The sequence below is a fragment of the Podarcis filfolensis genome, assembly GCF_964270895.1.
Source record: "Podarcis filfolensis genome assembly, chromosome: 8".
Lineage (NCBI taxonomy): Eukaryota > Metazoa > Chordata > Lepidosauria > Squamata > Lacertidae > Podarcis > Podarcis filfolensis.
In genome coordinates, this window is record NC_139611.1 from 66,948,164 (window position 1) to 66,973,571 (window position 25,408).

Below are 25,408 nucleotides of genomic sequence, written 5' to 3' on the forward strand. Positions count from 1 at the left end.
AAAATGGCCACCTTTCTATAAATATTTCTGGAGTAAAAAACAGCTTTATGACTGGAGCTCTTAACATGTAAGAGCAGGGATGGGGAATCTGTCCCCCTTCAGATTTTGCCTGCCTTGTCAATGATCTGGGAAGATGAGGACTCTCCTGCTGGAGAGTCACAGATTTACTGTCACTGTTAGATTCCATTAGTAATGGGTAACCCTGCTTAACGATGAGGCCCTGTTTATGTTAACTGAAACGTCATGCTGTATTCAATGGGACATACTCCCTGGAAAGCATGTGTAGGATGGCAGCCCAAATCTTGTTGACATCTTCTTACTCAGTGGTTTAGCCTAATTATGTCCCAGATTGTTCAAGGGCCCACCCTGGTTGGTGTCCATTAAATTTTCCCAGTATTTTATGTTTAAGAATTCATAGAATCATAGTTTTGTAGAGTTGGAAGGGATCACAAGGGTCATCGAGTCCAACTCCCCTGCAATGAAGGAATATTTCCCCCAACATGGGGCTCAAACCCATGGCCCCGATATTAAGAGTCTCATGCTTTACCAACTGAGCTATTCCAGGTCTTTGAAAAATCTGGGAACCTTTAAGTATTGAATACTAGATCACTGGCACAAATTGAATTTAATGGATATTGCTATTAAGTAGAAATATGTCTATTTTTATGAGCCATTTTACATGGTGTAGCCTTCCTTCTGGTTGGATCACTTCAGGGGTCTTATGACCCAGCCTTGGAAATTTTTCCTGAAACAAGAGGAACTTAAGGAGTCCCAACAGTTCCCAAATCAAAAATACAGTCTAAAGGACAACAACACAAAATACCTATCTGGGAGTGTTTACTGCACTCCTGTTCCAAGTCTAACTTGGATCCATTACAGTGGTACTTTGGTTTACGAACTTAATCCGTTCCGGAAGTCCGTTATTAAACCAAGGCGTGCTTTCCCATAGCAGCGGGGGACTCAATTTACAAATGGAACACACTCTACAGGAAGCGAAACATGTTCTTACTCCAAGGCAAAGTTCAGAAACCAAAACACCTACTTCCGGGTTTGCAGCATTCTTAATCCAAGTTGTTCATAAACTAAGCTGTTCTTAAACCAAGGTACCACTGTTATTTGAATTAGTTTACTCCAAATAGAACTTAGTTGGATACAGCCCTAATGATTCAGACTTTTCTTGGGGCAGTCTGAATTCTCTTCTATATTAATAAGTGGTTTGGATGGCTGTTACGCTATCTGGAAAGCTCTCATATGTGATTAAAACAGAGGGCAAATCTAGAAGCCATAATAGAAAGTGTTCAGAGTGCAAGCCAGAACAATCTCAAGTTCTTGAATTCTTTCAACCCTTAACTTGCAAGGAGGACCTTGCCCAGTCATATGTCCTACACAAGGTTACAAGGGCTCAGTTCATCTTTCAGAGCAAAATGCTTCCTGCACATGGAAAATTGCCACATATACTGCCCTGTCTTTCCCTCCCCTTCTAAGTATGATAAATCAAATCAATCAAATCAATCACACTACTGTGGAAAGTGCAAGGGGGAAGTAACATAATTTTCTGAATTTAGGTTTGCCAGTGACTTAATTGATTTTTGTATAACCTCTGGCATCCTTCCCGAATTATTTTTTCTTGCATTGCTTAAATCAATGTATGCTAATGCTTTGCAAAAAAAGGATATGCATAAGCTGCTTTTGTGAAGCTCAGTAGTACAGTATATCATAGAAACAGATACTAGAGCCAGCTTCTTACAGCGCAATCCAATATATGTCTACTCAGAAGTAAATCCCATTGATTTCAATGGGACTTACTCCCAGGTAAGTTGGTAACAGGATTGCAGCCTTAAAGATGCTAACATTATTTATCGTGCATTGGGGATTTATAGTTACTTTTATTTAAAAGTAATTCAACATTGCAGGGGTGTGGAGAGACAGTGTTCAATTAATAGTTGTGAGTTTATTTGTTAATCTAGGTAAGAAGATTTCAAACTGAAAACTACTTAAATGATTCACTGGGGGACACCTATAACTCATTATAAAATTATATCCTTTTATTTTTGGGGAAAGAAGAAAAAGTGATATTCCCAATGTGTGTTTAGTTCAGATTGTGAGTAGAGCTAATGGAGACTGAGCCACCTAGTGCAGTGAATTTGATAGTGTGAAGGTGGTAAATGCATGTTTAATAAATTTTTCGCCGGTTTGTTTTTTGGCTTCTTTTTCTTAAATGATAGGATCTAGATAAACCTCAAGAGGGGATAAAGAAGCATCATGCTAGCATTAGCGAACTGAAGAAGAACTTTATGGAATCTGTCCCTGAGCCACGGCCAAGTGAATGGGACAAGCGCCTCTCAACTCATTCTCCCTTCAGGACCCTTAACATCAATGGACAGATCCCCACAGGAGTAGAAGGAGTGAGTACTTTACATAGCATGGAACTGGTGATTTGCTTGGCTTTGCTCTTAACAAAACCAGCTTTTTGTTCTCCAGGGAAGTACAATGCAGGGTGGGGAGGTGGGTGGAATAAACCAAAGGCAATGCAACAATATTTATATTTTTGTTACTGATTCCTGTTCTGTATATTGAGTGAGAATTGTTTTCACATCTTAGCTGACAGTTTTTTGTCATAGCTTTCAAACCACTTTGCCTGAAGTGATTCTTTTTCAAATCTTGTGAGACTACTGCTGAATCAAGGGGTTGAAAAGTCATTCTGTGACAACATAAGGTCTTTCTAGTTATAAGACATTTAGTGAGTAAGACCCATGTATATATGCATGTCTCAGTCATTTACTTTCACAAAAGGGTAACTGTTGGGCTCTCTGAATAATAATCAGCTAGTGGTTCTGTGTTACTTAGAAAAAAAAGAAGTAGTTGAATTTGTTTTTGACATTACTACCAACCTTTGCAGTAAAACTGTAGTTTCAGTGGCTTGGATCCAAAGATGTTCTTCCATGTGCAGAAAGTGACTTTCACTTGCAAAAGGACTTGCTTTGTGCTTCACGCTATTATGTTACATGAGAAAAAGTCTTTCTAAATTCAGCAATGTTCTTCTTCTCGTACAAGAATGTATGCAGTTTCTTGCACAAACAGAAGCAGAATGAGAACCGCTGTAGAACCTGCTCATTGTGGACACCCATGCAAGCATTGTGGAACAGCAGTTATGTTCCATCAGCTCCTGGTTCTTTGGATCCAACCCAGTAACCTGAATGCAATGTTACGGAGCACTGGCTTAGATTAAATGTTTAGTTCAGTTTGAACAAATACTTCTTCTAATTTAATATTCAAGGCATCTGGCATTTTAAATATTGAGTAAACTTAGAATGTCCAGAAATTACAGTTTGGTATTTGATTAATGAGGAGATGAGAGGGTATTTTTCAGCTGATTACAATTACGTTTACATTGAAAGATAAAAATATGAATGGATTGATCCTTGTTGATGATAGTGAAACAGCACACAAAACTTTAAATGTTTGGCTGGGAGTTCTGATTAAAGCAAAGTTTATGCAAGATGTTGTTGAAGTAGACGTTGCAAGTATTGCTTTTGTAAGAGCTGGATATGTGTAAATTGAATTGTTGATACATTCCCTCCTACAACAGTGGTTATTGTGACTTGAGGGCAGTGTTTGAGAATGCTTATTCATTTCCCAAGTTTGTCTTCCATGAACTGTGCAAATGATCATAGAATTGTAGAGTTGGAAGTAACTCCAAGGGCCATCGAGTAAAACCTCCTGCAATTCTAGAATATGCAGATGGCCAATATAGGGATCGAACATTAGACTGGTGGACTTTTCAAGAATTGTAATTAACAATTGTAATAAGAGTCACCTGCAGACAACTACATCTTGTCTGTAGATGTCTTATGTGGAAGGAAGGCTACCTTTTTATTGTTGCAGTAATCTTGGTAATCTGTACAGTGGGGCTGTGATATTATTATTATTACTATTATTATTATTACTATTATTCTACATCACAAAACAACTGAACTTTCCATACTTTGTGCATGTCCAGGTCAAGCAAGCCACATTTCAGTCCTATGAGAGACAGGTTGGTGGGCCAGAGGTAAAGCTGCTGTTTTGATATGTGCTTCTGAAGCAGACTTTTGCTGTTGTAATGGCACTGAGCAAAACCAAAACCCTCAACAGCAGCTGCTGAGTGGCATTTTCTTTTGGCTGCCTTTTTAAATAGTTTCATCTCTCACAGCCTCCTGTTCTAACACTTTTAAAAAGGATTTGCACTGCTGCAAGCTTTTGCAGCTTTCAGTTGCTTTTTTTCAGCGCATGGCTGATTGAAAAAGTTGCATGAATATGTTGCCATATATTTAGAGAGAGAGAGAGCAATTATGAAAGTTTAACTGTACCCTGTTCTTTTTATGTTGTCTTCCTCTCTTTTCCTGTTTTTCTTTAAACTCTCTTGCATTCTGTATCATTATCATTTTTTTTGCTGCCCAGCCCCCCAGCTACTTTCTCCCTGATACCCATCACTTAGGGGTGTGCAAAGACAATGTCCCCAAATATCAGGCTGAGCAAAGAAGATTGACTCAGCTGAGAGAGCTGAGAGCTAATTTTTTCCTTTCCTAGATAGCTGCTTTCATTTGCCATACATAGCAAAAATAAATGTATAGAATATGTTTTGAACAGACCAAAACAAAGAAATCCCCTGTTTTCTAGCTTACACTTAGTTTTCATATACAACTGCAATATAGCTTTGTATTGTGTTACATTCTTTACACACTGGTGACACAGATGAAATCAATGTGGAGTAACTCCATTCTTTGTAATTGTAACATTAAAAAAATAATATTCCAGCTTATTGGTTTTTCAGGTGACTGAACACTTTGCACTTTAACCACAATATAATTTTGAAGTGGAACTTTTGATACTATCTTCCATGGCAATATCTTTGACAAAATTCAATTATATTTGCACTACAATTTAAGTATCAAATAATTAATGCCATTCTGAAGATCAGTGTAGCATAGGAAGTTATGACCAACGTTTTGTACAACAGTGTTTCTCTTTGTAATTCAAAAAGATTATTGTTTTGCAAATATTTCTACAGTTTAATGCTGAAAGATGTATTTTAGCACATGGGTGGAGTTAACATTAAATGGGTTTCTCCACTGAAAACTATTATCAACTTAGGAGTAATTTACCCACTTAGAAAGCACTTCGTATTTGTCCCTATAGTCTGGTCCCAATGTACAGGATTAGTGGAGGAATGTATTGAATGCAGCAGCAGAGCACACTTTAGTTAACTTCATGTCAATTTCTCTGACTTCTGTCCTTGCACATCCCCGAGTATCATTTTTGAGCACTTTCCACCTGTCATTTTGTTCATCTCTCTGTCTTTCTTGATCTTCTACCATGAAAGCAGACACTGGAACGTCCTCTGTTAGTGCAGGATGAAGATAATAATAAAAAGCAAGAGACAGCTACTGAGGGAACTTTGCCCGAACAAACAAATGAAGAAATCCAGGCAAAGATTTCTATTCAAATTCCTGAAGAGCAGAAATCGCTCAAAACATGCCGCCTATACTCTAGAGCTTTTCCTTCTCCACGCATTCCCTTTATGATGTCTTTTTTGGTGGTCCTTGCACTGACTGTGTGGTGGCTGGTTTTTCTGTGATTTTGGAAATGGAGGGCTTCTGTGAAATATCATCAAGACTATAAAGCTCTTCAACTCTTGGCTGAAGCTGCCATGCCTCTTTCCATATTAACCCTTCTGTCTCTAGTTCAATCTTCCAGGGAGTCTTTTGAAACTTCTTTTTTTTTAAAAAAAAAAAAGTGCTCATGCACACACACAGTTGCACCAACACTGTTCAGAATACAGTTTGGCATACTTGGAAGAGACACAGTGGATAATCCTGCAAGCTGCAATATGACAAATACGAAGGTTTTGGCAGTCCTTTTAAGCTCAAACTGTCGGGCTTTTAATCATGAATGTGGTCAGTTATGTGTTTTTGGTTTTGGTCTTTGAGTTCAGCAGGTTGTTGAAAGGAAAAGATATGATGATTTCCCTAAAAGATCTCCTCCATATCCTGCAAAACATTTGAGAATTTTTTTAAAAAACCAAGCAGCAATTAATTTCAAGAACTGTTTTATGTTCATTGTTAAGATGATTTTATTAAAAGTCCTATTCTAAGAGAGCAAGATAAGCCTATAACTGCCACCTGTAATTAAACAAAGCTCTTCAGGAAGAATGCGGAGGTGTGTGTCTGTGTAGTAAACTGCAGAGAATTGGATTAATTCATTTAATATAAATTGAAACGAATTTCACACCTCACTACTAACGACTGCTGACACTTCAATCCTAAAGACGTTTGTTTTGGAATTGTGTTTTGATTTATCAGTATGACTGCATGGAGTGAGTTAGGATGCCAGATGCTGCTTGGGTAGAAAATGAAGGGAACTTGCATCATTCTCTGCCTGAAATTGGAAGTGAGGGTGGCATATTCTTTCTCAATCTGCCTTGTATACACCAATATGCACCTATGGTTATTTATCTTGCCTGTATGACTCTTCTGTAGATGAAAAGATTGTAACTTCTGGTTTCTGTTTGTGGTGCATTTAAGGTGGTAGAAAACCAATCATTTATTAGAAGTGATGCTTAAAAACTGTAATCTTTGCTGTTTTCCAAGTCCAGTTCTTCCTATGTCTTTCTGTTGCTTTATCTCTTTTCTGTATCATACTTACTGAACTGTGTTTCACTTTCACTGTAACAGTTATCTTTATGGAAGTAACATGTTTATAAGTGTGTGCCACGTTTTGTGAATGTTGATGTTCATAGTGTTGATTTCAGTTAAGTTGATCTAGCAGTGTAATAGGCATATGTTCAGATGGTAAAACTCTGTTTGTTTAAACCTTTGCATGTTGCTTGACTCTTAACAGCACCCAGATGTAAATGTCTGGCTAGCTATTTGATATCTACCTTCTTTATCTCATTTTTAAAGCATAAAAACATAAAAGGTTTTGGCTAATCACTTGCACTGACAGGTGAAGGGGTCTTTTATGCTGAGAATTTCATAAATCATTTGAGAGCTGAGTTATGATAGTCAGCTAGGCTGAGCTACTAGAAGGAAGGCTTATGGGACAGTTGGTTTCATAAGTTGGGCAAGCTACTTATTAACAGATCAGATTCAATTTGCATTCCACTGATTACACATTGTGAATATTATTTTAGATAAATAGAATATGACTTTGGAAAATCATGTTTGTGTATGTGCATATGCACAGACAAATGTAAGGAAAGAAAACGCTGTGTGTGTTTGTGTGTATGTTTGTGACAATATTGAATTACAAATTCTCCTGTAATGTATTGTGTACTCTTAGCGATGTGGATAAACATCTGTTTCCTGAAACATTGCTGGGGGGAAAGATGTTTAGCCACTGACAGATGGCTTACCCAATAATAATGTTCAGGAATTTTGCTTGAGCCATTCTGCTAGTTAATGTAGGTCATCTTGGAATGCTCTGTAGAAAGATAGAGAGCACTTTGGTCACTTTTCAGCCATGCAATTTACCAATGCAAATACTTCAACACTTTCATTCACTGCAATCATCTCCTGCTGAGCCCTGACGATAACACATACTGCATTATTTTTATAGTTGAAAAATCTCTTGCTCCTTATAGTTCGTTGTAGAGTGTTTTCCTCCCCTCCTATTTATCTTGGAAAATGCAGCTTGTAAGGTAGAGAACATAAATGGAAGGCTCTCTCCCATAGGAGCCAGTACTGTAAAACAGCTTCAGAATATCTGCCTTTGTAATCTCTATCAAATTCTGTACAGAAGAATGCAAAATATTGAGGAGGGGTAAGAAGGGTAGATGCAGGAATGAAACTGGGATTGATACTCTTGCCATGAAACCTGGGTGCCACGAGACCTTAGCTGCAGAATTTGTGAGCAGTAAGACTTGGAAGCAGGAGTAAATGTTGAAAAGAGACCATGAAATAAACTGGTGGGAGATTTTGGTTTCCTGATTTCTCCCCCATCAATGTAACTTGGTTTTTTTCTGATAGAGGAATTATCAATTGATATCAGCCAGTAGCTGACGAATCTGGATGGATTCCTGAGTGGCCTTGGGATGCAAAGATGACACTATGTGAGGTGTGCATTCGTGTTTGACACAATCATTCATAAACACATTCTCCCTACTATTATAACCTGTGTGGATGCCTTTAGTTCTGCTGCTCATGCAGAAATGTTAGAAGCTCTGGAACAGTTTTATCAGATGAATTTCAGTTGTTGAGGCCTGAGCATGTGGATAGGGCTATCAGAGGAGTGCATTCTACCACTGGTTTGCATGACTCTTGACCCTTCTTGCTTACAACATTTTCCAGGGACGAGAGGTCTTAAAGATAGGATAGTTTCAACTGTTTTGGGAAAACTGTTCTGGATTTGGTTGCTCTTCTCCGTAAGTCAGGAATGGAAAACCCCTTTGGCTCCGTGAGCCAGATCTTTATCAGGATCAGCCTCATAGGCTAAATTTGATTGATGATCCTGGTCTTGAGGGACCTGGATTCAGATTTTGTCTTCCTTAACTAGATCTCAGATTGCAGTCTACGTACTTTGCCTTATAGAATCACTAAGTAGGCCTGCATGACCCAGCTCCTTCATCTGTATAGCCAACCCTTTGTTCACTTTTTTTATGTGACACTAGAGTAGAACCTTGGAAACTGGTTTATGCGTATATATTCTGCTTTCCCTTGCAAAACTACAGCTGAATCTTTCACTCACTAAATCTTGGAGAGTGCTAAGGGATTATTTAAAGGTACATCATTTTAGTGGTTTCCACTGTGTAAGTTAGACCACTAAGCCAGTTTGACTCCCTTTGAATGTTCGTACTATATTGCATTAAACAGCATACTATAACTTTATACTACACTGCATTAAAAAATCAAACACCTAAGGAAGGCAAAAATAAATTCTGCAGAAAGTCAGAGAGAGGGAAAAGCTAATTTACATAGTTTGATCTGTATTTACATAATTGACGAGTGAGTAGCAGATGTATCTGCTTATGGTGAATACATACAAACAAGACATTTCCCATGTAAAAAGGGTGTGCTCAAGTTTGGCAAAATGTATTTCAGATTTTGCCTACATTTATAATTTTACATAAGTGCCGTCTGGAGGTTTATCAGTTTATGGAAGCTATTCTTCTCATAATTTTGTGGGACCTTTTTCTGCCTGAGGTTTTGGAGAGCTGTTGACTCTAATCTAAGTAGGCAATGCTGCACTAAATAGATCACAGCAATTTAACTAATAAAAGGCAATGCCTTTTCTTAGGGTGACACTACGCTAGGTGATACTGGAGACTTGGCAGCAGCTGCCCCTCTTCTCTCTCCACCCCCCCCCATAGCATATTGTATAATAAAATGTGTGATGATTATATTATTGAGCTCACTTTCCCTGCTCCTCTTCACTGGGCTGCCACTTGTGGGAACATGAAAACCTCATTGATATTTGCATTGCACATTTTATGTTACTATTGGGGAGAAGAGAATACAGTGGGGATGCTGTTTTCAGTGATATCCATGAGATTCCCATAACATCCAGGTGAATTATTATTTTGTCATGATTTTAATATGTCACAGCGTTGTCTGTGTTGTGATGAGCGTATACATATTTCTCATTCTCAGTTTAGTGTTATGTAAATTCATTGCTGTTTAGCTTTTGCATGATTTTGTCAGGCAAGAGATTGCCATGCTGATTTCATTAGCCTCCTTTTTGGCTTTAAGAAACTACCATTGTAGAAGGCTTTGACACGAATTATGAAACGATATGAAATTTTAGAAGCAAATAACCTGCTAGAGGATATTTATTTATTTATTCTTTTTCCTATGAGCCTTTACCCCATTTCCAAGTCATTTTCTTGCTTCATATATTGCAGAAAACTGCAAGTGATTCTTAATGTGAGCAATGTGGGAAGTGACATTACTCATGTGGTGCCTATTGGATTTCTGGAGACAGCACAGAACTCCCATTTAAATGGAGCACTTTTTAACTGAGACCTTAAATAATCTCCTGAAGCAACACTGGAACATAATTACTTCTTTGAACTTTACTCTTGAGTTCTTGTAATATATTTACAAATGCAAATTATGAAGTTATTATTGTAAATACCTATTCCTCTGCAAAGGAAGAAAGCAATGCATGAAATGAGCATTTTGTGATGTCATAAAGTGTAGATTCATAGAACATATAGTCTTTCATCCTGTGTATGTGTGTGTGTGTGTGTGTGTATTACACAATTTTGTTCTGTTTTGGAGAGGATTGGTTATTTAAATAACTTTTGCTAATAACTTTTCTTCTAAATGGTTCAGCACCTTGAAAAGTAAAATTGTGATAGCTTTGGTGTTGTTGTTGTCGTCTTTGAAAAGAGTAACTTTAATCCATGGCAGCAAACTCCTATTTAAAATGCAGTTATGATTTTGCTTATTTTTACTTCAAATTGGAATTAGCTATTCCTTTGTTTTATTGACTGGTCACTTTTTAGAAACAAATCCATCTCTGGTGGTAGTCAGTTTGTTAACAATTTTAATATCTGCCTAATATATCCAGATATACAAATTGCAGTTAAAAATTAATGGTAGTTTTGCTTGAAAGTGTTACCCTTCTTCTTCTGTAAGAATGGACAATTGAACAGTTATGCTAAATTAGGGATTTCTATTTTCTGCTTCATAATACTTCTTGCTCAAGTACTTTTGACAGCCCTGTTGAGATTGGATGTTGGTCTATGGAATTCTAACTGGTGAGTGTGGTACATTATAAAGTTAACCCCTACTTAATTGCTAAATGCACACTTTTAAGCACTTTTTGATGTGTCGTCTTCTGCACAGACTTTCAATATAGGGGATAACCTAATACTATTGCTACACAGCATAAAATTCTTATTGGATCAGCTGGTTAGAATTTCTACATCATTTTTTATAGTAATTTTTTATATATATTCAGGATGCATCATCTTATGCCTGTGAGGATTTTATGACAGTAATGCATACTTGAGCAGCTGCACTATTTTATAAATTGTTACTGGGGAGATCTAAGATTTTGGCATAATTTAAATGCATGTAGTTGGGCAAGGCAGAAATTACAAGTGTAAGTAAATAACAAAGCAGGACCAATCCTTGCTGCTTTTGCACTAAGCAATATTAGTTTATCCCCTACTTGATTTTTATTTTATTTTATTCTGGTGCTACCTTTATGTATACTCTACCTGATCCGAAAGCCCACCAATAATGGCCTTCCCCATTTGCTGCAATGTCAACAATTGTATCACACACTGTGGTGACACGCACATGGGAATATCAGTCAATGAAGAAGTGCATCAGAGCTCTGTTAGGCACAGTGAGCTTCTGGATCACCACATGTAATATAGCAATTAGTTGGCATTATTCAACTCCCCACGGGCTTTGGCTTACAAAGAAATTCAGGGAACACTGCATCTTGTGTCTTTTTTTTTTGCCCCTGTGTAAATTATATATGTATATGTGGCTTTAGCAAAACTGCTGCAGTATCTTATGCCAGAAACAAATGGTCTGATTCCTTTGGAGGCTATCCATCTACTTGATGAAAGTTGTGCCTTGGCACCTAAAAAATCAGTCCATTTGGGTTTTGATTTAGTTTTTTTAATACCTTTTTTAAAGTGGGTAGAGTAGGGAGAAGCTTGGTAAGATCAGATATTTCGGTTCATGCACCAGAATAAACGAGTTGCTGTCACAGATATGGCTAGCTGCTCATGTGTAGCTGATATTTGTGTGATCCCTTAGAACCTTGGGAGTTCTGGATTGAGGCTCTGGGCATAAGAAGGAAACCTCTTTCCCCGTGACTAATCTCTAACTCTCCTGAGCCAGGCTATTTTTCTTTTTTATATTGTATTTTTATATTGTGAACCACCCTGAGATCTACTGATATAGGGCGGTATACAAATTTAATAAATAAATAAAATAAATAGTGCTCTCTTATGTATACAAATGAATCCACCCTTGAGCAGCAGCGTGCTAATGCAAGGGGCTTCTTAGGCTTAAGATTTTGGGAATCCCAAGTGTAAAGTGTGTGTGTGTGTGTGTGTGTGTGTGTGTGTGTGTGTAAAAGCATTCACCTTCTCAAAGAAGCTAATTTTGGCTGGTGGTGCAATCCGGTGGCAAGAAAAAGTTGTTCCCACCAACTGATCTTATCAATGCTTCTCCCATCCCCTCAGATTTGCATGTGGCTGACCATTTGCAGCTATTGTGTATTGAAAACATGTTTGCTTTATAGATGCCTTTTGAGTATTTATATTTTGATCATTATTCCCAATCAAAATTGTAATTTTTTGCAGACTATTTCCTAATCTCCCTGACATTTAGCAAGTTATTCCTAATGCAGACAATTGTCTCTCCCATTGAGCAAAGTTTGTTCAAATTCACTAAGTTTGATTTCTGGCTCTTAAAAATATCAGGCGCTGGATTCAGGCATAGAGCTCTCAGTGGTTGGTTTGGCCCTGTGGAACGAACCCTGTGAAAAAGCTGCTGTGGAGCTGGAAGGGTAAAATTAGGGTTAGACCCATCTGTACACTTAGCACAGCACCCCGAGTGTTATGAGAAAAGGCCATCCTTTGAGCACTGGCACATATTTGCTAAACTTTGTAGCAAGGAAGATGGAAGGGTTTTTGGAGCCAAATGAATGGATCTGTTCCTGCCTTACATAAGATCCTGCTTTAACAATTGCAGTGTAAGCAAAGGGCTGTGCATCAAAATTTACAGCCCTGTGTAGGATCATGTTGAGTATTCGATTGATAAGATTTTTAACATAAAATGGCCAGCTCCCAAAATACTTGTATTAAACAACTTCATGGTGGATGGTTTTTCTGCTCAGTGACTGACATATAACTAGGGACATATAACCCACCATTGTAAGATACTAAAATTAGGTGCTATATATGTTACTTATTTTTAAATGGCATACTATTGTAAGATGTCTTGAGGGGTATAAAGCTGTTTATAAATATAGATAAGTAAATCCAGTTGCAGATGTAGAAATTTTGCCATGGGGGGGAGTCTCCACTGCCACCCGCTTCTCCCTGATTGTGAATAACCCCTTTTGAGCTACTATAATTATTTATCATTCAGTGGTGTTTAAGTGAGGGAAGCCTAGGGAAAAGATAGCCTTAGTCATCTAGATTTTATTTAAAAGGGAGCAGGACATAAAAAGGGAGAATTCTTAAGGTGCAGATGGATATGAAATTTGAAATACAAGCAATGAGGAAATACGATAATGTTTGCAACTATGCCCAATCACCATTTCTTCATATCGTTTATGGGTTGTAGGGAGGCAATATATGGAGTTCCTTGGGCCCAGGGACACACTTTTAAGCCACAAAGTACTTACACCTTCCCCCCTCCTTGGCCAAACAAATAAAACACACCAAAAAACTCAGGTAGCACTCCCTAAAATACACAACCAAGAAAAGGCCTATCCTACAGTTAACAAATTAAGGTCTTGGTGGGAGCTGAGCAGATGCCTGAATGTGGCTTGGTGCCCTTTCTCCTGTTTGTAACACACACTTACATATGCTGCAGAAAAACATCTTATTCAAACCAAGCTCACAGAAACGCCATTTACCTTCCCACCGCAGTGGTACCTATTTATCTACTTGTACTGGCGTTCTTCTGAAGTACTAGGTTGGCAGGAGCTGGGGCAGAGCAACAGGAGCTCACCCTGTCATGGGGATTTGAACCGCTGACTTTATGATCAGCAAGCCCAAGAGGCTCAGTGGTTTAGACCACAGTGCTACCTGCATCCCAGTGAAGGAGAAGAAGGTGGTAGAAGGAAAGAAACAAGTTGAGAGAAAGAGAGAAAGGAAAGAAGGGAAGACGTAAAGAACAGGGCAGGAAGGCAGCCAGAGGATGAATAGATGACAGGAAAGAGGTGAAGGGTGAAGGAAATTGTGATACATTACATTTCCATATCCAGTTGTACCTTGGAAGTCAAACGGAATCCGTTCGACTTCCAAAATGTTTGGAAACCAAAGCGCAGCTTCTGATTGGCTGCAGGAAGCTTCCGTTTGACTTTTGAAAATCATTCGAAAACCGGAACACTCACTTTTGGGTTTCGATTGTTCGGGAGCCGATTTGTTTGGGAGCCAAGGTGTTCGGGATACAATGCTATGACTGTACAGCATGAAGAGAGGGCACTTTACCATCCTTTCTTCTGACTGCTTTCCACCCTCTGCACCTCCCTAAAATAATTAGATGCACTTTAAAATAAATAATTAATTAAAATAATCCACTTCACATTAGCAGTGAGGCCCTAGTCTTGCTAGGAGGGAAGATCCATCCACAGCTTTTTGCTCTTGCAGCTAAAGATGGTCATCGTTCAATAGGATTTCCAGGAAACAAGCTAACAGTTTTGAATGAGAGTGGGAAGCAAGCTCAGCTTCCCTGTGCTGTGGCTGTTCATGCCCGTTATCAAATTACCTAACATGCAATGCCCTGACCAGGCATTTCCTATTGCTTGATAGTGAGTAGTTCCCATACAAAAGCACAGTTCCTGCTGCCTACTGAGGGCTTGGCAGGGAGGAAGGTGGAGAGTATGATGCTGTTTGCCACTCCCCTAATCTGCCCGGAACAGCTGCTCCCCTCCTCAATATTATTCCCCCATTTGATTTGGACCTGAGTAAATCTATGGAGTTCAGTATCCCTTTTTCTCACGTATATATAGGATTGCAATCTTAAGTACAGTTCTTTTGCTTGCATATAAATACAGAAAGAAGTGCTAAATGAGATATAGTTGTCTGGTTAATTTTGAAACAAGTAAGGTTTTTTTTTTAAGCTCACCCTTTTTTGTGCATGTACTTGGGGTGTGCATGTGCATTTGCAGATACCAGGGCAAAAATCTAAAAAACTTATTTTAAAGGAAATAAGTGTTCCTTAGACTGTTTATCATTATTCAACTGCGTTATCCCATTACTAAATAAAGCAGAGTTTCAGAATAATCGATGTTTTGTATTCTGCTATATAAACATCCACTTGCTTATTTGATTGCCTGTACCAACCATCCTTTCCACTAAATGTGGAAAATTTACTTTCGAAAAATATCATCCTATTTAAAACTGTGGTCTGTGATTTACATATGCGGCTTATAGCTTTCTCTTTCCCCCTTTCCTGTTAAGATTTTCCTACTTACTATGCACGTTTTCTGGTATTGTGCATGTTTTAACTCTTGTCTTTTCTTCTGTTACTATTCCTTTCCTTCAAGTTCTAACTAGAGGGCTCGCAGAGATGTACGAAGACCTAGTTGAGAACTTTCTAACAGGCGCACGATGGAAGACAGAATAGCACCAGCCTTGGTTAAATCCTCTGGCTTGGCACAGTCTTCCAAAGTATCTCAGGTGCTATGGACACACTTGCTTTCTTTTAGGGAGGTTGGATTTCTTTGTTTCACATCATCTTTTTTTGTTACTCATTTTACAGTAAAAGATCAAAAGAACTCATTGGTTGAGAACTGCAGCATTTCAGCGATCAGATATTATTTTCAGACAAACAGCACTATTGCAAACGGTTAAATAATGTGCTCACATCTGGTGTGATATCGTCTTGAGGCTGCAGTGTGGTTTCTGAATGTGGCATATGTATGTTTGGGGCTCTCTTGGCATGAGATCTGCTGAGTCTTGACTCTTACCAAACAGTAATATTGTCTGCTTTAAAGTTATACTTGATGTTCTGCAATGCTGGAAGCATCAGCAACTGAGATGGCTCCTAGAGGTGCATATAAAAGTAGATATCCCAACTCATCAGAACTTTCGCCACATGGAGAAGGCATTGTATCCTCAAACTCTTTCTTGGGAAGCAATATAAGCTTTCTAAAGTCACATAGAACTTTCTTCTGCACGGATAATATATTTTTTCAATATACAGCAATAAATGTGGTTTCCCCTTCTCTTTATGGAAGTCTTTTTAAAGGAATCGATCATTCTCAGTAAGGTGAAGACAACCCTTTAATACTTAGTTTTTAAAAGAATCACTGCCTGCTTAGAAATGGATATAGTGCAGATGCAGAGAGGACTTGACATGTCACAAACGTCAGCCATTCTCCTTGTGCCAACAAGGGCCAATCCATATGTGGGACTATAGAAGACTTGTGTGCAGCCATAGGGTGAGGATAGGGGGTGCAGTGTTGGAAAGATAACCCATTTCTCCTGTGCCATTTTTCTTAGTTAATGCTCACACCGAAACTGCCATTTGCTGAGGAGGAGAAAATATAGATTCAGGATGGCTTTCTGTCTCATTTCCCTGCCACTGTTAATACCAGCTTTGTGGAGAGAATAATTTAAAACCAGGGAAACGGCACAGGGGAAGATGGTTTCCCTCTGCCCCCTTATTGTTGCTGCCCCAGTCCAGTTTGGGGGCAGTCTGAAATCCATTAGATCTCATCTGGTTTGGCCTGATACACATGGTGATCCCATCATATCTGTGTGTATTAGGCAGCACAGGCAGTGATGTTTGAATCTCCCATCTCCAACGTATTATTACCCTGCTGGCAGAGACAAGGGAAGGAAGAGTAGTTGAGAGGACAGTGACATCTTGTCCCCACCTTGTCAAAAAGCAGAGCAGGGTGTCCCACCCTGGCCCTGGAAGTTCTGCTGTCAGGATATGCAATGCTGTCAATTCCATTGTGTCAGGCATACCTGCAACTTGGCCATTTTTCAAAACACTTGAAGTACAGTGGTACCTTGGTTTACGAACTTAATCTGTTCCAGAAGTCTTGTTCTTAAACCGAAACTGTTCTTAAACCGAGTCGCGCTTTCCCTAATGAGGCCTCCCACTGCCGATGCCCTTCCACTGTTCGAATTCTGTTCTTAGACCGAGGTAAAGTTCTCAAACTGGGACACTACTTCCGGTTTTCGGGGGTTCATAAACTGAATATTTCATCAACAGGGCTGTTCTTAAACCGAGGTACCACTGTACTGATCTTCTGTTGTGTGGATTGCAATAGGTTGCATATAGGCCCTTTCAAATTGACATGTGCTAAAATGGTCTATGTTTCTAGTGTGCCCTGTTCCTAATTTCTGGCCTTTTTGTGTATTCATTTCATTTTAGAGTGCGAGTGACTCTCCCTTCAAAGAGGATCTGGATGCAATGGCAGAGGGGGGAAATATTATCTCTCACTTTGAATGGGAGGTCTCAAAGCACTCAGTGGCCCTTAGTGAGAGCCCAGTGTCAAGCCCACAGGAGTCTGCACATACTTGTGAATCTGACACTTCTTCCACAAGCAGCAAGGAGCAGGAAAAGCAGGGTGCTGCCTCTGTTGCTGCTGCCGCTCTCAGTGAGAGCAAGGAAGACCTAAGGTGTGGAGAGGGATTTTACTCAGATGTGGAGAAAGAGGCTGAGGACTCAAAACAGGATGAGATGGAAGTCTATAGAATCCCTTCTTCACCTCCATTGCACCTCCACGAACAAGAGGAGGAAGCCTGTGATGTTGAAGGGGGGAAAGGGGCAAGTGAGCCACTTAGCAAGCTAAATGGAGAATGTCACAGCTCAAGTATTGATAATGAGTTTCCTGCCCTCATTCGCTGTTTCCAGGTAGTAAATGTGAACTTGAAACATCTCTCTTTGCAGTCTTCTCTGCTACATTTTCGGAGTCATTCTACAAACACTGCAGCAAGCATATGTCATAAATCCATAAAGAAGGATTATGTTTCGATGGCCTGAAATATTCCCCAGACTAATCAACCACTTAATCTCCAGTCTATAGGAATGATTCCCCTCATCTACAAAGTAGATGTATATTTTATTAAAACAATTTTTTAAAAAGTATTGTCTCCTGACTCAAGCAGAATATATTTAAAAGAAAAGGAAACCGATTCTAAAAGGCATCAGATTTTGAGATAGTGCTAAATGTCTTCTGTGTGTTGTAAATACATTGCAGAAAATATTGAGCTAAAAGCAGCCAGCGCCGCAAGTCTTTCCATTTACAAGAACAAAACATAGCTCTTTGAGTCTGTAGTTATCTGATTTGGAAATCTCTGAGGAAACACCTGCATTTGCCCATCAAAGTAAAAAATAAATAAAAATTGCCTGCTCCAGTGTTCTTAACAATCCCATCTGCTAAAATACCTCAACATTTAATCTGGTAATAATCAAGGTGCTAACTGTCAGACTTTGAAAAGGTGAAGGGAACCTAACAGAGTGGGAAAAGCCTGGTGGTGCTCTTACTAATATTACATTCTCGTTTGATTAATTATCAGGTGGTGGCACAGCTGATTTTTCTTTTCCTGTTATTCTTGAGATTTGAATATCCATAAATAATGATCTGATGCTGATTTAATAGAAGCTACTGGACTCTACACATCTCACACTGGCTGGAAATCATACATTTGTATAATCTCTTAATATACTAGCATATTAATTGGACTTGAGCTCCTCCTAACCATAAAGATTCTTATCCGCATGCTAAATTTGGCTTACCCTTTTAACTATGAAACAGTTTCCATATTTTAGTTCGCAGATGGTCACATTTGGCCAGGAAGCTAGGGGAAAAATGTTATTTGTATTTTATCTCCAAACATTGACAGATGACTTTCCAAAATGTGCCTTTAGTGCAAACAACATAGCAACTGAAATTTCTATATGGAGTCCATTGTGCTTTTATCAGATCAGTATTGTAATGGTTGTCAGTAATATTGTTAGAGTTTAATGGTACTAAATGTGATTTCTCTCTCTCTAAAATCCTGTTTTGTAGCCACCCCTTGTGAAGACTCAGACAGTTACTATCTCTGATGTGTCGAACACTGTGAAAAGTGAAATTCCAACGAAAGAAGTTCCTATTGTCCATACAGAGACCAAGACTATAACTTATGAAGCTGCACAGGTAGGCTGTTTCATAATCTGGTGGTACAGTTTTATTGTAGTGTAAATAGTCTCAGTGAAAATTAGAAAATTTGATATCAATGGGACAAGCTTACCTGAGAGGAGCTTCACAGGTTTAAATTGTTGTGAGAAATACCACTGTTGACACCAGTGCTTTCTGCACCAAACACAAACATAAATACATATCTGGGAAGTCTGATCAGGCTTGAGTTTTCAGACTCTTGTACATATATATATGGCATCTAGGATTTCCCTCTTTGCTGCGGAAAAGAGTGGTGTAATGCTGTTTCCCCCCTGCATCGATCACAAGGAGTAGAGCTTCCCAAACTATATGAGGATTATGCCCACTATGCTTGCACAATAGCCACAACACTCCTGGAAGGCACAAAGAAAGGGAAGAAAGTATGCGTTAATAGGGGAGGCTGCAGTGGTCAAAGACAGCTATTTGAACCTGAACCTTTAGATTGAACTTGAACCTTTAGACCTTTACAATCTTTACATCAATTTTAAAACATATTACATTAATTCCAAAGCCAGATTGCAGCCCCAATAAAACTTTCTAGAAGTTTTGATACTCCAACTGTCTTCTTGGTTATTAACCCTTTAGGAGGAATTTAATGAGGGAGATACTTCCTACCCAGTGGATATTGACTTTCTGGGGAGAAGTATCAAAACTGAAAGTAGCTTGTGGCTTCTGAGCATGTAGTTTTCATCCTCATGCATTCATTATAACTTGTGTGAGCATATATATGCCAAGTTTTGTGTCTGTTTTGCTTTCCCTATACAGTGGTGCCTCGCAAGACAAAATTAATTCGTTCTGCGAGTTTTTTTGTCTTGCGAATTTTTCGTCTTGCGAAGCACGGTCAAGTCGCAACTGCACCTCTTCAAGCGGTTTTAAGAAAAAGGAAACAAACTGGCAAGACGTTTTCGTCTTGCGAAGCAAGCCCATAGGGAAATTCGTCTTGCAAAGCAACTCAAAAAATGAAAAACTCTTTCGTCTTGCGAGTTTTTCGTCTTCCGAGGCATTCGTCTTGCGAGGTACCACTGTACAGTCATACCTCGTGTTGCGTTAGGTTCATGTTGCGTCTTTTTGGCTTGCGAACACGGCAAACCCGGAAGTGTATACTTCCGGGTTTCGCAGCAGAAGCATTCTTCGCGCATGCGCAAAAGCGTTCTGCACGCTTCACACATGCACAGCGCGCTTGCTTAGAAGTGCCGCTCTAGTTGTGGACTTTTTGGGGTGTGAATGGCACCCTGGAACTGATCGTGTCCCCAACTAGAGGTACCACTGTATACAATATCGTGTTCCCCAAAGCGAACTAGTATCAATGTCAGAATTCACTGACAAGGCTTCATGTTTTCTGCAGGCCACAGTGAAGTGTGTAATGCACCTCCTTGTCAGTTTTGATGGAAGTTTTGATTTATTGCTACCCAAGGCTGTAGAGAAGATCTGAGTCCTATGACCAGCTCACTTTAACCCTGCCACCTAGGGCAGGCTAATAAGACTCAGATTATTGTATCACTGGGGGAAAGTGTTCCAATTTGAAAAGTCCCTGAATGGGGGGGGGGGGAACCTACCAACTTGGACTGAGCAGTACTGACAGGTTGATTGAGTGGTTGGTGGTGGCAGAGTTGCAGGAACTCTTAGGAGAAACCAATTTGAAAGAGTAAGTCCAGTTGGTTCAGGGCAGATTTGGGGATTTCAGTCCTCTTTTGTTGCCCTCATGGATTATCTGAAAGGGAAAGTGTGGTCCGGCACATTCTTTTTAATGTTCCATACAATAGACCATCATATCCTTTGGGGGCAGCTTAATCAGTTAGGAGTTGGAGGCACTGCTCTGGAGTGGTTCTTCTCCTACATGATTGATCAAAATTGGAAGACAGCAGTGGGTGCTATTGCTCAACTCTTTGGGGATTTATATTGTGGCATAGCAAAAAGTTCCATCTGTGATCTCTTCTGTTTTTTAGTATCTATACACAGATACTTCAGCCAATCATTCAGCAGTTTTGGAGTATCTTAAGTATGACACCCTGCTTTATCCCCGCCCCCGAACCCAGGAGTAGCCAGGTCTTCCCTGTTCATCTTAATGAACCAGCCTCTACTGGGTTAGAGAGTTAATCATGAGGCTTCACTCCCCTTAGAGTAGCAAATATCCAGCATAGGAATGCTACTTAACCTTGCCTTGCTCCTTGATCTCAGGTGGCAGTCATGATGAGGAACACTCTTTTTAATCATTTAGCTTGGTGAGCTGACTACACCCTTTTTTCTCTTACAAGGATTTTACTTCAGTCACCCATGCTTTGTTCCCATTTAGATTATTGCAGTGTGCTTACTTATCACTGCCTTTTGAAGTCTGGCTGGAATTCAGCTGCCACTGAATGTGGTAGCTTCCATATTAAACAAGGGAGGCCCCAGACAGTGTAGAACTCCAGTCCTGGCTTCACAGCATGGATTGCCTATTTGTTTCAGGCCAGTTCCCCATGTTGGTTCTGACTTTTAGAGCCTTCATGCTTTAGGAACTAATTTCTCTAATCTCTGCATTCCACCTGCTAAAATAAGGTTAGCAGCAACACAGGGTAAGGCTTTCTCGGTGGCAACGTTTTCTGTACGGAATACACTTCTTCAGAAGAACTGCTTGGATCTATCCTTTTTATTTTTCTGTCTGCATGTTAAAAAACTTTTTTCATTTTTAAATGCATTTCCCATTTGGCTGGTGAGTGTACTATGCAACATTTTTTTCCTCTTGGTGTTTCTTTAGGAGGAATGTTAGGATATGAATTTAATTTTTTTTAATTGGCCCTTTTTAGTTTTAATGCTTTTGAACTTTTGAGTGAAACATTTTGGTAGTGCCTTTTGACAGAGAATGACGTTTATCACCTGGCACATGTCCAAATTCTGTTCCTAAATAGCTGGTACAGAGCTTAGCTATCCACTACCTGTTTTAAAATTATCTGCATTTGTAGAGGTTGATATGTTTTGAATATAGCTTCACATTATAAAAATCCCTCTCAACTTCATGTATAAGTAGGTTTTGGTCAGCTCTGGCATGGAGGTTTGCTGGCTGAGTTAAAACAATTTCTGTGCTATTTTGTGCCAACCATACAAGGAATAGCCACACATTCTAGAGCTGACTCCACCTGAGAGATGCTTAAAATGTCCTCATCACATTTGAATATGTTGAAACCTTGGAAATTCTGTGATATCTGTTGGATGCTGCTTCCACCTAGTGGACACTCTGAAGGTATTGCATTTGATATTTCAGTAAGTTTCACAACCCTTGTAAAATATTAATTAATATGTAATTCTAACAAACAAGTACATGAGTAGATATCTCACTGTGGCACAAATATGTTTAAAGGCAGACTAAGAAATATTGGTGTTGTTCTTCCAGTCTGAGATGGCAAACCAGGGGAAACATCCATTTGCTGAAGGAACCTGTGCATAGCGAATTTTTTCAGTCTAATCTGTCATGGTGACCCTTGGAAGTTTTTTTAATTGTTAGACTACACATAAACACGCACACACACTATCAAGGTCATTGTTTGTAGTTAGTTTTTACTAAAGAAAAAAAAGAGCTCTCTTTTTTAGCATAGGAACAAACATCTGGGTTTTTAAAGCTTTCTTCCCCCCTTCAAAAAGACGTAACCACCTGCCCCAACACATACTATGGCTATCCTCTCTGAGCCAAGTCTCCCCTTTTACTTCATTATGTTTGTGTGGCCATCCAACTCCAGAAGCAGGATTGAGGCTCAAGCTACTATTGTGGCAACAAGGAAGTAACACTGAGGGTGCTACAAGTTTTGTCAAACAGCTAACTAACCAGATTCTGAGGAAACAATGCATTATTGTTCAGCAGGTATTAAACCTTGGTGTTGAATTAAGATGTAGGGTTTTTTTAGTTTGTTTCTTCACAGCAGCATCACTGTTTGGATGGGGCTTAGATGTTCTGACACATTAGGCACATATGAGTTTTGATGCACCTTGCTCTGCATAAGCTTTCTTTGTACCTAAAAATGGTTGAAATGTTGCTCTGTGCTACCAAAACATTTAATGTAGTTATCTAGCCCTTTTTGTTGAAAGACTAGTTCACTTTGGAAATGTGACTGGAAAGTGTGCTTTCTCTGGGGACTTTTTGTATCACATTACCTGAGGACTAAGAGAAAGGGCAAAAGATAGGGGCAAAAACCTGGAGAAATTCTTACCTTAGCAGTTTTGTCCAGTTCCTAACCCATGCAACATGGAAAGCATAGTATCTGAATTAGAGACCAGAGCTGACAATGGGTTATATTGTTGTACCAGACATTTTGCTCCCTGTCCCAGTTAGCTGAGCTGAACTCAAAAGTATGATGATGAGGACATTCAGGCTTATCGCTTGCTGGTGGTTTTCATGGGCAGCTGCCATGGATTTAGCTATTGTCTGTGCAACAGGTCCAATATGAAAAGTAATTCACTTCATTGTTGAATCTTGGACAGCTTGCCACCTTCTGAGTAAAGGTGGCCCCATTTGGATTTGTCTGGACCTGGAAGTATTCAGTATCACCCAGTGGCAAATACCCCATTTTGGGGCAAGCTGCTCGAGAGGATGGTGCTGGTGGTCCAGCTTCAGGCATCTTCGGAAGAGACTGAATATCTGGATACATTTCTGTCCAGCTTCTGGCCTGGTCATGGCAATGAAACTGCCTTGCTTGCCCTGGTTGATGACACTTGTTGGAAGATAGATGGGCAGCGGGGGAGTATGGCCCTTCTTGTTCTCTTTCAGTTCTCAGTGGCTTTCCATACCATTGATCATGCTGTCTTTCTGTAATGGCTCAAGGCGGGTGGGGGCACTATACTTTTGTGGTTCTGCTCCTACCTACAGGGTTGTTTCCAGAAAGTAGTCATGGGGGACACTGTTCAGTGCCATGGGAGCTTTCCTGTGGTGTCCTGCAGGGTTCTGTCTTATTTAAGATCTCAGTGAAGCTGCTGGGAGTTGTCATCAGGAGTTGTGGAGTGAATTGCCCTCAATATGTAGATGGCACAAAGCTCTGTCTCTCACACACACCTGAATCAAAGGAGGCAGCTGAGGTGCTAGACAAGTGTTTGTGGGGTGTGACAGGCTGAGTGGGGGCCAACAAATTGAACAAATTAAAAGTGAATCCTGAAAAGAGAGGTGTTATGAGTTCCAAGTTCTTGAATCTAGGTGGTGGGAAAACTTCCACTTCTAGATGGGATTGCACTACTAGGAGCAGGTTCATAGCTTGCAGGTTCTGCTGGATTCAACATTGATACTGAAGGCCCGGGTGGCCTTTGCAGCTAGGAGTTCCAGCTACGTTTGCTTCAGCAGCTAGGGCCCCTTTTAGATAGAGTTTACTTGACTACAGTATTCTGTGCTCTGGTTGCTTCTGGATTATTGCAATGAGTTCTATAGGGAGACGGCCTATAGGAAGGAAGTTGAGCAGTTGGGGGAGTGGTGCAGGAAAAACAACTTACTGCTTAACTTAAAGAAAACAAAAGAGATCATTGTGGATTTTAGGAAATGTAAATTGAATATTCAGCCACTTATTATTGAGGGGAAGTGCGTGGAACAGGTCTCAGTGTTTCCTTTTCTGGGAATGGAGTTGAGAGACGACCTAACCTGGGGAGAGAACAGCAAAGACCTGGTGAAGAGAGCACAGCAGAGGTTATATTTTCTGAGAATCCTCCGGAAAAACAATCTCTCAAAGGACCTGTTGATGGCATTCTACCATTGCACTGTGGAGAGCGTACTAACTTATGGTCTGTGCATGTGGTTTGGGAGCTGCACGGCCAGGGGAAAAACAATGCTATCCAGGGTTCTAAAGACTGTAGAGAGAATTATTGGGTGAACTCTTCCCACCTTAGATCAAATCTATGCTGCCAGGTGCCATAAGAAAGCGGCAGAGATAGCACATGATAGTACGCACCCCGGAAATGATCTCTTTCAGCTTCTGCCTTCTGGAAGAAGGTATAGGGTTATAAAGGCCAGGACTAGCCGCCTGAAAAACAGTTTCTACGCTAATGCAATTCTGGTTCTAAACGCAGCATAAGTTGTCTTTGTAGTATAGTGTATTTTAAAATGGGGTTTTAGAGTTTTTAGGGGTTTTTGAATGTTTTATGTAGTTTTTATGTAGTTTTATGTAGTTTCGTGGTAGTTTTATGTAGTTTTATGTAGTTTTTCAATTTCATTGTTCCGCAAGGGACAATGACAATAAAGATATCGTATCGTATTGTATAGGGCTGCCTGTGAGGATGACTTGGAAACTTCAGCTGGTCTAAAATGCAGCAGCCAGTTTATTCGCTGTGGTTGCCTTTGGAACTCATATAAACCCCTGCTGTAAAACAGCTGCACTGCTTTCCAGTTTTGTTTCTGGATTCAATTCAGGATGCCCACACCAGTGTTTAGAGCCCTAAACACCTTAACCCCCAAATATCTGAGAGAAAACCTCCTTCCCTACAGACCCTGTTGGGGGTTAAGATCTTCAGAGAGTGCCCTGCTGGTAGTTCCACCATCCATGGAAGTTTGCGGGGGTGACCTGAAAGAGAGCATTCTCTGTGGCGGCCCCTAAGCTGTGGA

The 25,408-nt window shown here is 39.8% G+C and overlaps 1 protein-coding gene across 50 annotated transcripts in view; it reads left to right on the forward strand.

Moving 5' to 3' along the window:
• Positions 1-25,408, forward strand: part of EPB41 (erythrocyte membrane protein band 4.1) — a 140,962-nt gene that overhangs the window by 102,305 nt on the left and 13,249 nt on the right. For 32 of the 50 annotated variants that reach the window (XM_083626845.1, XM_083626836.1, XM_083626838.1 and 29 more), the window contains 2 exons: positions 2,226-2,405; positions 18,709-18,837. In XM_083626845.1, the coding sequence (XP_083482971.1) occupies positions 2,226-2,405; positions 18,709-18,837 (309 nt within the window). Of the gene's footprint in view, positions 1-2,225; positions 2,406-17,066; positions 17,550-18,708; positions 18,838-25,408 lie in introns of all 50 variants that reach the window. The other 18 variants (XM_083626814.1, XM_083626819.1, XM_083626815.1 and 15 more) reach the window with 1 other exon arrangement.